This window comes from Calonectris borealis, chromosome 7 (genome assembly GCF_964195595.1).
Source record: "Calonectris borealis chromosome 7, bCalBor7.hap1.2, whole genome shotgun sequence".
Taxonomy (NCBI): domain Eukaryota; kingdom Metazoa; phylum Chordata; class Aves; order Procellariiformes; family Procellariidae; genus Calonectris; species Calonectris borealis.
In genome coordinates, this window is record NC_134318.1 from 3,715,004 (window position 1) to 3,730,387 (window position 15,384).

The window sequence follows — 15,384 nt, forward strand, 5'->3', positions numbered from 1 at the left end:
GATTACACAGCTCTGCTTGTTGCGAAGGTTTTCTAGTATGCTGTATTAGTTTGTAAAAAACAATTAGATTTTTAAAAAAACCAAACAACTATTGCTTCAGCTCCTTAATTTTGTGTTAATCACAAACGATGTTTGAAAAAAATCCCAGCTATTGTTAAAAATAAGGGTGCTCCTGATCCTGAAAACTCTTATTTAACGCTGTACAAGAGACCAGAAGCCGGCAGTTGTCCGAGGCAAGGATCCGAGAGTTAACAAGTTGGCGTTATGGGGAATTTGCAAGGGGATTAAAAAAAAGGAGTTACAGAGAAATAAAGGTTGAGGGGTCAGAGGGTGGGCTGGGCTGAGGTGCTGGAAAGGCTCCGCTGACACTGTGCTGCCTTACGGCACTTGGGAAACGCTCCAGGGACTTGGAAATACTAATTGGGCTGGCTCTCTAATTTCTTTTTTTTATTTTTCCTCCTCCTGTCGGGCTTGGCTCGGTGTTGATGAAGTAAATTTAAGGGAAATTTGAGTTTATGTACATGACTTTCTCTTGCTTATACATATTTCGGGTTTGTTTCCTATTAAAATATTTTGGTTGAGGACTTGTTCTTCTTTCCCTGAGGACGCTAATTAGAGCTTTCTCTTTTTTGTTTTTTTTTTTTTCCCTGCCTGTAAATATAATGCCGTGGCTTTGAGTTCAGAGTTGAGCTCCACTGGAAGGACTCGGAACCTTTATTTTACAAGTATTTAAATAGGTTATAGGAGTTAATCCATGTATAGGACAGATACTGAAATCAAAGCCATGACTATTAATGGAAGAATTAAAACTTTCTTTTTAAGGAAACCTTCAATCTTTAATTTTGGATGAGTTGCATGTGCCAAAAAAGCAGAAGAACCAAGACACTTTTTTTTTTTTTAATCACTTATTTTTATTTTATCACTTATTTTTTTAGAAGAAACCTCTTATTGGAGCACTTAACTATCCTCTGATAAACACATGAGCGTTTGGGTCGCAAGCTTGCCTTGCACTCTGCATCCCTGCATTGCTAAGGACGCAACCCCTTACTGGTTTAGACTGTGAAAATCTTTTATTATAAGGAAAACGGGGTGGTAGGGCGCCGGGGGTTTATTCAAGAGGTGATAAAGGAGCTCTCACGCTGTAGAGAAGTACCTTAAGGGCCTGGTGTTACTTTATAAAACAAAAGTCTAGTTAGCATGACAAATGCTCTAAATTTTGTAGCATTTAATAATTCATCAAAGCTGAGCCTTTATCCCCATTTGCCAAAGCTTATGAGATATACATTTGTGGCTTGCAGGTATATGAGTGTTCCCAGCAGTCGTTTCTCGGCTTTATCATCGCTGTTTTCTTGAGCGCCGACTTTCTCAGGCTTTGATGCCAAACTGGGACCTCAGTGCCTTAACCTATAACCCTTTTTTCCCCCCTGCACACACAAGACCCTTGTGACTACTCTCTTTTCTGCCTGGTTACCTCCACCTTGGCAGGTCGTACAGCTGTATTTCTGCAGCCGGCGTTTCTATTCGGGTTTTCTCCGTTCCATTTTTACACTGGATTTCAGCTCCGGTTTTCTGCTGGAGAGAAGAAAAGTAAGAATAGTTAACATAGTCTGGTCAGCTCTTCCAGCTAGGAATTCATGTCTGTGTTGTGCTTTAGTTTTGGCCTGAAGGAGCTATGTCTTAAGAAGTACGCTCAAAAACGTATGTGATGCTTAGGTTTCAGTGAAATCTCTCTGAGATACTAATTTAGCTTTCATCACTGAACTTTGGTGTTGCCTCTGAAAATACAGTATTCTGTCCAGAGTCCCTTTGTCTTGGGAGAAAAGTCTAAAAACGAAAAGATTCAAGTTCTAAGCCCAAATCTGGGGTGTTACACTAGTTGCATAATTTTTTAATACATTTGCGACTGCAAAAGTGGGATAGAAATATTTATTACCTATTTTAAAGGCATTGTGGAAATTCTTTGACCAGTATATACAGGGCTTTGAAGCTAGAATTTTAAGAAGATGCCAAGAAATCGTTGTTCCTTCCACCAGAAGGATCCCCTTCAACAGAGTCTGGCTTCCAGCAGCTTGCTTGAGCTCAGCCATTGAATTTAACCTTGCAAATGCAAGTCCAGAAGAAGCAGTGGAGTCAGTCTAAAGCTAGTAAAGACACATTGAACCCACTTGCTTTCCTGCTTTTCTTTTTTGTGGTTTTAATTCAAATATTATTCCTTTGCGTGTGCCACCACACCATTGTAAAGCTGATTGATTGATTAAATTGTTGATTTTCCTCATAGTATGTTCTTGGACTGGTTTTCTCTAGATGAAACGGAGCTTGTGTTGCTAAAATGTGAATCAGCTATACCATGAATATGCGCAACATTTGCCAAAGCGCTTCTTCAGATGACTTCGTATAACGGTACCGCGTGTACTTGAGAACGTATTGCTACCTTATACATGGCCGGCTAAAAGCAAGAGACTTGTAATTATTTTCATTTGCATGTGTTGTAAGTGAGCGCTTACGCACTTTGCCTGCTTTGCACAGTGCTTTCAGTCTAAATGGACAGAAATAATGCGTTTAGAAGGGCGAAGCACACGGATGAGTTGATTTGTATTAGAAAAGGAGGATTTAAGAGGAAGAGTGTTGTTAGAGGATGGGGAGGGACAAGTTGATTCAAGCAAGAAGAATTGCGGTAAGGCCAGGTGGAATTAGCTGTGAAAGAAATGGGCTAAAATACGCAAAGACAAAGATGTGGACCGCAGGAAGGGCATGAGGTGCTGATGAGGAGGAGGTCAAGCAAAATGAAAGCTCTGTGCAATTGGGCACTCAAGGGACTAGAGGAATATGATTTGAATGTTGGAAGAAGGACTTGCAGTATTTTGAATGAGATTAGAGCCCAGGAAAAAAAAATACATATACAGTAGGCAAGAGATGCTAAAGAGGCAGCTTCAGATCCTTCAAAGCTTCAATTTGTTTTCCTTCCATTCCTTGTGTGGAAGCCTGGGTGAGAAGGTTGGGAGGACTCATGGGTGGGAAGGTTGGGAGGACTCGTGGGTGGGAAGGTTGGGAGGACTCGTGGGTGGGAGTCAGATACGGCAGCAGGACTGTGCGTCTCAGTGGTTGGCGCAGTTGTAACTGGTGACTAAGACCAAGAAATGGGCTTTTAAGAAGATTTTGTCATGTTGAATGTGTTATTTCACCAGAAGTTGAGAGTTGGCTATGAGGCAGTATCCACTGAAAATTGCACAAAAGTCATATAAGCAGTAGCAGTTTAATATGCCTAATGAATATAGGTTGCCTGTGCTAAAATTGGAAAGCTTTTGACCAGTATTTTCAATCATTAGATTTTTGGGTGCCTACAAGATTCCACTTGAGAGGGTATGATCCCAACACCTTATAAAATCAGGCCCTTTCAAGGAGTCTCAACCTGGATGCTCAAAAATGTGCATCCTCAAAATCTGCCATCCAGAAACACCCCACGTAAGAAGTAAAACTCTGCGAGTTTGTGTCCGCGGTCTCCTCTAGGCTTTTTTCCCTCTTCCCACTCTGGCACATGGAAATAGGAAAAACACTGTGGTTTTTAGATCTATCAGAGCCCATTCAGGATCAGGGCAACCCACAATTAAAGTCTTCCTGACCCACCTTCTCTGGTCCCTTTTCCGAAGACTGACGTGATAATATTCGGTATTTGTGATTCTGATAGAGAACTTTATTTTTGAATTTATTCATCTTCTGGAGAGTCGGACACATATGGCTTTGATGTTCTGATTTTATTTAATGTTTTTGTAAGATGGTGTAAGCACCCGCAGCCTAACTATATGTATTTTAAAGAACTAATCTTAACTAATTCCTTACGATAGTTCACTTAGCTATCTTTTCTTTTTCCTAGGACAATTACTTTTCATTAATATCCCCATAAGCCCGGTGCTCCCAAAGCAAGGACTTGTTTTTCTCAGATGTAGCAGATAGACTTACGTGAGCCTTTACCTATTTATTTTCATGCTGGAGTCTGTTATCAGTCTGTAAGTGGCACCAAAAAGGTTGAGTGTAAAGATAAATAAATAAACGCAGGTCAATAAAATACCCTTGAAAGAAAACATCTCAAGCTTATCCAAATTCTAGGATTCCGATTAATTCCTCTGTCTTAGCTCAAATCCATCCTTGCTGTTGTTTATACATACTTTGGGATTAAAAGATCTGGTGGTCTTTTCTGGGGCTTTGTGCTTTAGTATAGCTTCAAACAACACCCCAGCCAGAGCGCAGGGGAGTTTTGGGGGAGGTTTTGTCACAAATCGGTGCTGGGGCACAGCAGACCTGACGCCTGCCGCTCTCCGCGGGGGGCTTGATTAAAAAAAAACCCAGCAGTCATTTGTCCAGTAGGAGATGCAGGTAAAGGTGTTGGGTGGGCAGCTCTTGGCATTCCCCTGCCTCTGCTGGCTATTGAACTGGTGTTTGTTGAGTTTGCAGGGGTGGAGCATCTTTGAAGAAAATGCCAGGGATTGGGGGGGCTAGATAGGAATGTAGAGTCTTTATTTAGAACATACCAGCTTTTTTTTTTTTTTCTTTTTGGTGATGTATAAATGCATATTGGTTTTGATGGGGTAATACAAGGGATGAAGCTATCCTGTCAACATTCAATGCAAGTGTTGATAAGCCGTGACATAAATTTAGCAAGGAATATTCCACAAAACAAGGCAAAAAAGACAGATTAAACTACTATAATAACAGGAGAAGAGCAAAAATTATTTGTTTAATAAAGCCCTTGCTAGAAAAGCTGGAAAAATACCAAAACCAACCAAAAAAATGGAAAAGAACTATTTTACAGCAGACATATTATTGGAGTTTAGTTCATGTACTGTATTCTCTGTTGCAAATTCCTCTGTCTGGTTTACTTAGTATAAATGGATTTAGGCCGTGAGGATAATTCATCTGGGCGAAAGCTGGCACTAGCACAGTAAGAAGAAAAATGGGAAAGCCATGAACGGTTCCGTTTTAATTATTATATTCCTTGACACGGGACAATTTTTAAATCACGGCCAACGTCAGGCTGGGATAAAATTGGTCTAGGGTTATGTTTCCGTAAGCATGATCTTGCAAAACTGCCAAACTATCTGCTGAATAACAGTCTCCGATTCCGTTTGTTCATCTTAATTTTCTTTTTTTTTTTTTTTTTTACCAGACGCATTATGAAAGCGGAGAGTATATTATACGACAAGGTGCTCGAGGGGACACTTTCTTTATAATCAGCAAAGGAAAGGTAAGTTGACAGCCTTCGCGGGCGACTGGGACGATGGCAACGATGGCGGTGATATGCTCTGGAAATTCAGTGCCAGGCAGCGCTTTCTCTCTCCCCTCCCCGAGGCACAAATGTTGCAACACTTGACATTTAATTAAACTTCTTGGCGCTGTATCAGTAGGGAAGAGTGGCCTGAAGGGGAAAAAATAGATCTCGTGCTGTTTTACACATGTGCTCACAGTGAACACTTTGGGCTTGAAAACAGTTGTTGAGTCTCTCGGTAAACGACAAAAAAGCTCAATTTTTTTTTTTTTTTTTTAACAGTATACCCTGCAATACTCAACATTTGCTTTGCTAAGTATCCCTCTTACAAGGCTGACTTCCAGACTTCATTCCCATGGCTATCACTTCTCAGCTTCTCCAAATTAAATAATAGGAAGCCAGAGAAGTCTGAGCTTCTCTCCTTGGGGAATAAAAAAGGTCTAAGTTTCTGTTCCACTGCTCACAGGGAAAATATGCTTTTTGACCTCTTTTCCCATAAAATCCTGATGGGATTTTATAGATAAGAGTTTTTTCCTTCCATTCAACTTTTTTTTATTTTTTTTTTTTTAGCTGGCCTAATACTATTACACTTGAGAAACATTTGGCTTCTTTCCACATAGCAGGATGGAGATATCCAAGGGAATACAGAGTGATTTCCCACTGCGGATGAGAGGCGATACAGTGAAAGTAAACCCAAATGGATAAATATGCTTGAAAGTAGGCCAGCCCCAGCCTCCTGCTTCATGGATCTGATGTTTGCACCAAGGCACATATTAACGTTGGCCTTGCGTAATTAAGGGTAGCAAAAACCCCACGGCATCTGCAAAGGAAGAGTGTGGGTGTTGCCCACGCCGTTGGGTTGTTTCCCAAGGCAGCTGTTGGCTCTCGGGTACTAAAACTAGATTTTCACCATCATCTTCCACTCTCCATCTCTGGGAGCCAGTCTTCATCGGAAGAAAAAAATGGTCTTTTTCAGATGAATAAGGTAGTCACGGACAAGTTTTTGAAATGAAGGTAATCATGGACTGCAGAAAGCCAAGTTTGATGATATTCCCTCATGCCCTTTTGCTTCCCTCCTCTCAGAAGTAATATTTCCTCTTCTCCCAGAATAAGGACAACCACGAAGCACGCTTCAAATCCCTTTTTTTTTTTTTTTTTGCCCTTTTTTAATGGGCAAAAATAATGGGAGGGTGGACCTCCCTTCCTCGTCAAGCGTTTGAAGCTCTCCTTGCCACATTGGCCAGCCTGTTGGCAATGATGCTTTTGCCCCACTTGGTCGGGTGGATCCCATCCCTTCCTAGCAGTCCTCGACCTCCAAAGAGAGGCCCTTGGTTGTACAAACCAAATCCCTGCTGTTGACACCGGCTGGGCAACCAGTTTTTGACCTGCACCTCCTCAAGCCCTTACACCTCACCTGCAGGGTGGAGGAGAGGACCACCCATGCCCTTGCCCACTGCTCCAGAGCCCTGTAGTCCTGCTTGAGATGCTCCTCGGCTTTATCCCTGGCCTTTGCTACTTCATCTTACCGTGACCGCTGATGGCCAGAAAAAGGGAACTAAAATAAAACAACGCGCCCGGGCTTATTGAGAAATTCCCAGACCCTCAGCTGGATCCTGATGGCTTGACAGAAATTCCCACAGGGAGAGGTAAATTCTGCCCAAGCTTCCTGATTTGCATAAGAGAGATCAGTGACTGATAGAAGATGGACAGAGTTGGAGTGTGTTTAATTTTAATGCCTGTATTGGGACATAAGAGCTACGCAGTAGATGTAAGAACTAACCCGTGCTAAGGATAGGGCCAGGGTAGGAGGAATAGAGTCTTAGCAGTGGAACGTGGAATAAATAGCAATGAAATACAGAATTAACAACTCACCGTATGCTGCCTGGGACTTCCTGAAGCAGGGGCACAGAATGTCCCATGTCCCATGCTAAAACCCGACCCAGGCAGCTTATTAGCCAGAAGAAATGCTGGCTGCAGGTCACGTATCTGGGACCTCACGTGTGCTTTCTGCATTCAGCAGCATCGCATGAGTATTATGAGTGAAAGCTACTTTTAATAAAAACTCTGCCTTGCCTTTTATGTCAGAGCGTCTGTAGTGGCATTCAAGCGAACAGAGAAGATTTTTTACATTTCTGAGCCCAGCACTTCTCTCAGAAATGCTTAGAAAGCCTTCTGCTCCGTTTTCTTTCAGCCCATGCTCCACGGATGTTTCTTTTAGGAGCAAAAACCCTTTTCCCCTTTTTCTCCCTCAACTCCATCCACCACGCTTGATCCCACTCCTGAGCTCATTTAGTTTATTTATTACAGCGTGTTTCCTCGAGTCGAAGTGAACAGAAATCAAAAGCGCGTTCAAAACACCCAGCGCGCAGAAGTCTGTTGAATAACACGTCAGATGAGAAGAGCTCGGTCCCTCCTGCTTGCTAAACGCTGCTGCTCCGTGCCTGCTCTGTGCCTTGCCCTTACCCAGGGACGGCGTGTGCCGTGCTGTGCCATTGAACACCGATTTCCCTTTAAAAGCCATGGCGTGGCACCAATTTAATGCGGGATTGTGCGGGTTCTTCATTGGTGGCGTGGCTATTGAAACGGCTCATCGCTTTGAACCACGTAGATTGTCACGCTCCCATAATCCCTTAGCGCTCATCGCTTAGGATCAGTGGAGGTCGCGGAGAAAGAGCTTAAATACGTATTAAAGTTCCCTTTCTTTGTCCAAGGTTTTTTTCATCAGCTGCAAATCTTCCTGGCTCATCCATTACGTGTTCCCTACCCTCATCTGATCTTCGATGAGTCACTGCAGATGTTAAACGTAGTGTGGCGTAGACTGAGCGCTCATTAATGACTCACTGGTTTTACCACCCATAAAAGAGATGGGAGAAGGAACGGACCACAATTGTAAATTTAATAGTGAAATGAAACCGGCATGTCTCTAAATCCAAAAGGATGTGTCCGACATCCCAGATTTTGGCTTTGTGAATTTGCATATGCAAAAGCTCTGATTAAAGCTAAACAGCTAAAAAGGAGAAGCAGATGAGAGGTTTTCCCGTGTATGCGAGGTACCGCCAGAGAGTTGCTCATCCCAATTAAATTTTGGACAACTCGGGCTTTGGAAATGCCTGTCCCTCCCCACTGACCATAGACAGAGACTGGACAACGAGATTTATAGCTGGGTAACGTTGGGAGAGGTGATCCCCACCATGCACTGATGGCAGGGGATTGTATTTCACCTGCCTTCTCATACCGTAAGAGGTACGGGTTACCTCCGCTAGCTGAAAAGGAAGAAATATTTCTCATAGAGGGCCGTTACATCCAGAACATTCATCTTTCCTGGAGCCTTGGTACGTCACGCCATCCTCAGCACCCAGCCGGGTGTCAGGGGCTTTGTCGTTACATGGCAGCTGGGATTTACATCCCAGACTGGCACGGGAAACCAGAGCCAAGGGTGTTCAGATGATCAATTACTATTTTTCATCTGAAATCGTTTCAGAAAATAAAAAGGACCCCCTGGCAATAGGAAATCATCACTCACTGATGTGAAGTCGTCGTCCTGTTGTTGCAGTGCCAGCTTCTAAGCTAGGTTATACTACCCATGGTTTTACAGTGGGTAGCAAGTCTGCTTGCCACCAGCAGTAATTGCTTTTCTCTTTCACTGCAAAAATAAAAAATGAAAAAGTAAGATGGTATTTTCCTTTAAACTTCAATGAAAATACTTGATTTTTGCTCCAGCTAGAGTGATCCCCTCCTTGAATTTGAGAGAGAGTAGAAAGGAGAGGAGGCACCTTCCATCCTGTGATGCTCCAAACTGTTTCGTTTTAATTATGGCTAAACGTAGATTATTTTTGTTACTCCTTTCCCTTAAGTGAACTTAGCAACGCAAAAAATCATGCGGAACAAAGCTAACAGAAGCCTATGCCATGTGTCTGTCTGATACACAGAAAATGTTTGGAACCGATTTCTGCTGCTGACTCCAGACGGGCAATGACTGTGCGTGTGCAGCCAACGCCATGTTTAGAGTTAAAACCTTCCAAAACCCACAAGTTTTGCAAAAGTAGTAGGTACCTTAGTGGAAAATAACTGCTCATTTTCTTGGGTGGTTGGTTGGTGATGCTGAGGGAAAAGTGAGGACTCTGGAGAATTACGTGGTTCCCAGAGGAGATACGGACCAGAGCTGTTCCCGAGAGATCCGGGAGGTGACTAATCTCTCGCCAAACAAACAGGTTTTATTTGTTAATTAAAAGTTTTCTAAATGCTGGGGGGTTTTGGCTTTTCAACAGGTGAATGTTACTCGTGAAGACTCCCCCAGTGAAGATCCGGTCTTTCTCCGTACTCTAGGGAAGGGAGATTGGTTTGGAGAAAAAGCCCTTCAAGGGTAAGTGATGTAGCTCTTCGTTGAGATACTTTTTCAAGGACTTTTGCAACCTTCAGAGGGCTCTTGCAATTTGGAAAGAGATTGGGAGTGGGTTTCTGCTTCTGGAGTCGGGCATTGTCGCTTGGTGTTGCGTCTTGGAAGGAGGCTGCACCTTAATGGGGCAATAAGGTTTGTTCTGCAGTTGAGTGGCCAAATGTAGACGTTCCCGTGTTTGTAGACATCACAAAATAGTTTTTCTTTGCGCTGTCTTCCCTGACCATGCATTTGAAGGTCAAAATGTTTGACTTTTTGCAACTCCGGAGTATTTTTCATTTATGGTAGGAGCATAGTCATGGTCGTCTTGGTGGGGTAGACGGCTGAAGGCAGGGCGGTGGTGGCGGTTTTTAAATTGTCTTATTGTGTATATATGATTTTGGAGGAGATGGGGATTGTATGCGAGTGTTTTATATAAACATTTATATAAACATTTTCCTTTGGGGGTGAACTAAAAGAAGAGAAACTGTAAATCCGTATTCAACAGATTACTATTATAAAAATTGCTTTATTTCTGTAGGGAGGAATAAGAATAGGAATAGTAAAACGTGCTTTAGGCAGGAATTTGGGGCACCCATTCATCTTAATGGACAAACACTCATCCCATCCTGGCTACTTATCTGTGCGTAAGAGCTATTGGGCTTCTCTTTGATGCTGTGATAACATGTTCAATCCCTCCTAAATCAGCCTTCTTCCAAAAAGAAGGCGGCAGAACATTTGAAGGCCGAATTTTGTGTAGCTTTTTGGCAGCCAGGGAGATGCATCCAGCACAAAACTCGAGTCTCACCCCTGCAAATCTATACCTTAATTATAAAATAATATGGTTATTAAATAAATGTCCTTATTGCGGTTACTTTTTTAATACTAAGATGGAGATGAACTCTAATTTTAAATTTCCCCCCACAAACACGTAAGATAGAAACCCTTTTTTCTTTATTTGTTTAGAGCCTCACAGAAGCTTGACTCTTAGAGCTGATATGTTTTTAAAACAGCACCAAATATATCGTGGCATCCACTCTAATAGTGAGAGCAGGCAATAGTGTGCCAAACAAAATCATATTTTGAAGACGACCCGACATGGGAAATAAAAGGGATTTCCCGCCTTGCATCCCTGAACAGTTCTAGTGACGCGCAGCACCGCCGTGGTGAGAATTTCTCAGCATTTCAAATACAGTATTTTGGCTGACTAGCTCAGACTGAGATTAGTTAATTTACAACGAATACTTGTCTGCGTATATTTAAATATGCCATACGTAACAACTTTGATCTTCTGAAACTAAACGGAAAGTTAATAATCGAGAGTATGTTCTCAACATGTGAGGAAAGCATAATACTGACGTGGTTTTTTGCTAGGGAGGCGGCGTACCTGAAGTACCGTACCTTCAGTTTGCTAATAAGCTCAGCAGTTCTGTAGCTAGATTTAAATCGAATAGTGTGAAAATATTGTAATATAAAGCATCCAGCAGCTCGATAAATTGCTTATAAATGAGGATCTTTCAGGACTGCGTAAAACCTCACCGTTCAGCAACTTGGGAAACCTTTAGGATGGTTCTACTACTGTAAAATACAGTTATGGCTGAGAGCTCAAGATAAAATCGCATTTTTAGTGTATTTTCTTTACTTTTTCATCTTTGACTAATTTTTCAAACCTTTACCGGGACTTGCTTAGCAATACTTAATTACAAACTATTAACTCATGTTGTGATTTCGTACGTGTAGGATTAGTAACAACTAAAAGACATTTCTTCCTGACGATACAAAATAATAGTTGCAGCCTCCGTTCAGCGCCGTGCTGCACAGCGGGAGGACGGATAACAAATCTCTTCTAGCCTCTCGCAGAAATACGCGTGCTGACACAGACGTCGGGTGATGATATACGTTATTCTGGTTTTTTGCGCTCGTACCAGATGGCACGCGTTATTTTGCAGTATCTCCTTGCACACCGGCAGGAGCAAAACACGTCGTGAAATGATCAGCCCCATCCTCTTAGAGCAGTACTCAAGGCTCCCAACTGCTACGCTGGTCTCTTACCTTCCTGGCTAATTGGCGCCGAGATAGCAGATGTATAATTTACAGTATAGCAATACATAATTTATAGCGTACTCACAATCAGTTATCTTTTGGTGATGTTTTCTTAATTGGAAAGAAAACATTTTATAAGGCTGTTTACAATAATTATTTCTATCAACGGGGAAATAACAATTCATTCAAATAAGCAAAGGAAGATAAGGTAACTTTGCGGCTCGCGTACAACAACTAGCTAGTAATTAGGGCGTGCTGCCTCCGTGGCGTCACACAGCTGAAGCCTTGCACGAGAGCATCTGTCCGGAGCCCGCCGCGTCCTCTTCCAGAGGTGATGTTCGTGGAGCAACCACCCATCCATCTCCTCGGACGGAAAACGTGGGTTAGTCTGCGGCGGGCAGGCTTACAGAGAACGATGGGGGAAGAAACGAGGAGAAAAGCAGATCTTTAGGAACATAAGAGAAGGCTCTTTCTCCTTCAGAAATTGTTTCCCATAGGACGACTGAAAAGAGGAACAGTTTGAGCCGTTGCCTCCTTACTGTTACATGCTATATCACATCAGATACTGCATTTAGGTAGAGCTGTCGTTTCGGGTGCGGTGGGTTTCACCCGGTTTTGGGATCCAGGAGGAGCTCCAGACCGTGGAGCGTGGCAGAGGGCGGATGTTTTGGAGAGGCAGCGATGGAGCCCACCTGGGTGAGCTGGAGAGGGATTTTGAAAGAAATATTCATAGTTGGGTTCATAACACTTTGACCAAACTGGCCAGCTCTGGAGGTCCAATAGCTGGGATTTTCTGGCGAGTGCGTTGGCTTTTAAAAAGAGGGGATCCCTAAACACGCGGCAGCCTCAAGTCTCTGGGTAGTGGCAAGAGAGGAAGAATTTGGGCTGAAGCTGAGACAGGGCTTGCCCTGGCCCCCACGATATATGTATATCTATTTTATGTATCTATGTAGAAATAGAAATACTGGGAGTGCGTTGTGCTGAAAAGAGTAACGGAAATATGGCTGCCACGCTTTGATTTAAACTTGCACAAATAGATGAAACAGTTTTAGCAAAGTTGTTTTCCACATAGTAGGATGAAAACAGCAGCTGGTTTTAAGGCTGTTTTACTGTATTTCGAGGTCGCTGTCTTTGAGAGGAGCGTTTTAATGGGGTTACCAGGAGGCAGCTACTTCAGTGGCTGGGCTGGACACGGGTGAGGCAGAACAGGTTATGGAAACGCGGTTCTATTTTGAAAGCAGCTTAGTTTCCTCCTTTGTCCATGTGAGCTGTCTTTGAAAAGAACGGCTTTATTTGTTTTTCACTTAGAGTTTATCATCTTCAGCTGTGTTGATTTATAAATCCACGCGGGCGTGTATTTGCGATGTAATTAAGCCAAAGCGCAACACATATTCACAAGACCGCGAGCAAAACTATCGCGGGGTGACGGCCAGTTTGAGGAGACGAGGGCGTCTTGGCGACTGGTGTGACTTATTTAGGACACGGCGTATGGAAAAAGGTGTGGGAATTTGGGAAGCCTTCCTGCCTCCGGGTTCGTGGTGGGTCGACTCGTGGCTGGGACCGCCGGAGGAAGCTCCTGTTGGCGCAGAGAGCCCCGACCAAAGGGTGTCCTCCCTTCGCCCTTCTCATTTGTAAAGAATAAAAAATACACATTTTTTTTGTTTATTATTATTTTTTCAAAACGTGTTTGCGGTGCATAGGGTGAAGCAGAAATTGTGGTCTTTGGGTCATGCAGAAGGTGCTCTGCCGTGGTGACGATTACAGTGATATTTGAGCTACTGTAACAGATTTATATCTACATTTTTCGTTACCTTCACGATGATTGGAAAATGAGTATGGTAGTACCTGTCACACGGGACTTAACAACACATCTTCCTTTCAAGCAGATCTGTCCTATTTCCCATTTATATCTCTGCCTCTGGAGGCTCCTGTGTAGTTATTTTCCCAACGTTACAAAACCGTCTCTCCTCTAACCCCCTCCAAAATCCCTGGGGTACGATTTCTGCGCTGATAATTCGCAGGAGCAGTAAAGCAATATATATCCGTATGGGTAGGAGTGTCAAAAGACAATTTCCTTGCTGACCACCCAAAAACTTCATACCGTATTTCCCACTTAAAATAGCGTGAATCGCTGTGACGGATATTGTCATCAGGCATCAGAAAAAAAGCAGGAACGCACAGGGAAATATTAGTGCCTCTTTAAATCAGAATTGCAGCTGGCACTCTCAGAGCTTTATTTATTCATAAATTAATATAGGAACTGAAGATAATCCCCAGAAACTTTTTAAAGGGTCCAGTAGCTGATGGCTGAGATGAGAATGAGACATCAATCAAGAGGACATTAGAGTATGGCAACGCTATCGATTTGTTTCTTTTTCTAATATAGGGTTGTTTTCTCTTGCTGCAGCCAGGGTTATGAGTCAGGCTCCAGAATTACTCATTTTTATTAAATCTCTGTAAATGCTGCGAGAGGTGCCGGGGTCCCGCTCCCACTCCTCTTTTCCCTGCTCTAATTACGAGTTTCCTTCTGTGGAGGTGCAATGATGCTACCGCTAAACCGACCTTTACATTACTCCTTTTCCCAGATAAGAACCTAGAAATTCGTTTTTCATTAAAAACTTAATTGCCAAAACCTGGAAACCTGTTTAAATGCCCCACCTTGCTGCCCTGCTCTCTTCTTTCTTGCCCTTTCTATCGTATTTCTTACCAGTTTCATTTCTTTTTTTCCCAGAAATTCTTTTCCCCTGTTGCTCACTAACAACTTTTGAAGGACTACAGGGATTTATTTATTCGGTTCAAATGCTGGGGGAGTAGGACCGATTCTCGGCAGTTAGAAAATAGCTAACTTGGTAACTGGTAAAACGGCTTTGCACGCTGGCGTCTTCAAATATTTTCGGTTTTGCAACACCCACGCACAGGGCCCCGTACGCTTCACGGCCGCCTTGGCTGTCCTGGAAAGGAAAAGTGCAGGCTGGAGTGGCTTTTATTTTATTTTATTTTATTTTAAATTTATTTTTATTTTATTTTGTTTTCTAAAATGGATGCTCTTGTTCAGACTGGTCTTCACTCTTGGAGTAAAACAGGGTATTTTTCACACTCCCTTGCTGTCAGACGTTGCCTATTCTTCCTTTTATTTTAGACACACAAATTTCTCTTATTACAAATCACCCGTTGAGAGGTATCTAAGAAGTCTTAATTCACTAAATACCCCGTCTTTTCTCTCAGCCCTCGCTATGCCTGCACAGTTGCATCTAGAAAAGCTTTTTCAATGTCCTTGACCGAACTTCTCAGTGAACGTTAAGAGTCGCGTTTCATCTCCATCGGACACCTTCCTCACGGTACCGTGCTTCCACTAAAACCTTGCCATCTGTTGACCTATTAACCTAATTGTCTTGAATTTTCTTGGGAAAAGAGAACGGGATGGAGGATTGGAAATGTTACTGCTCTGTGACATAGAGGCGGTCGCACAAGTATATATGTGGCAAACAGGAGTCTCATCTCAGGGTGGCATTATAAACTATATCTCTAAAAGAATATTTAAAATATATATATAAAAGACATCTATATCCTACAGGATAATATAGTTTAATTTCTCTTTCTCCAGGGAGAAGTACTAGTCCTTCTGTTGCAATGGGTGTGCTTGGGAAAGAGGCATCCAGCCACCAAAGAGTGTTGGGGAGGGGTCGGGGGAGCAGCAAAATTACAG

The 15,384-nt window shown here is 42.8% G+C and overlaps 1 protein-coding gene across 2 annotated transcripts in view; it reads left to right on the top strand.

The window, feature by feature from the left end:
* Nucleotides 1-15,384, top strand: part of PRKG1 (protein kinase cGMP-dependent 1) — a 513,502-nt gene that overhangs the window by 384,203 nt on the left and 113,915 nt on the right. For both annotated transcript variants that reach the window (XM_075154073.1, XM_075154072.1), the window contains exons 6-7: nt 5,162-5,239; nt 9,529-9,623. In XM_075154073.1, coding sequence (XP_075010174.1) covers nt 5,162-5,239; nt 9,529-9,623 — 173 coding nt within the window. The remainder of the gene's footprint in view (nt 1-5,161; nt 5,240-9,528; nt 9,624-15,384) is intronic.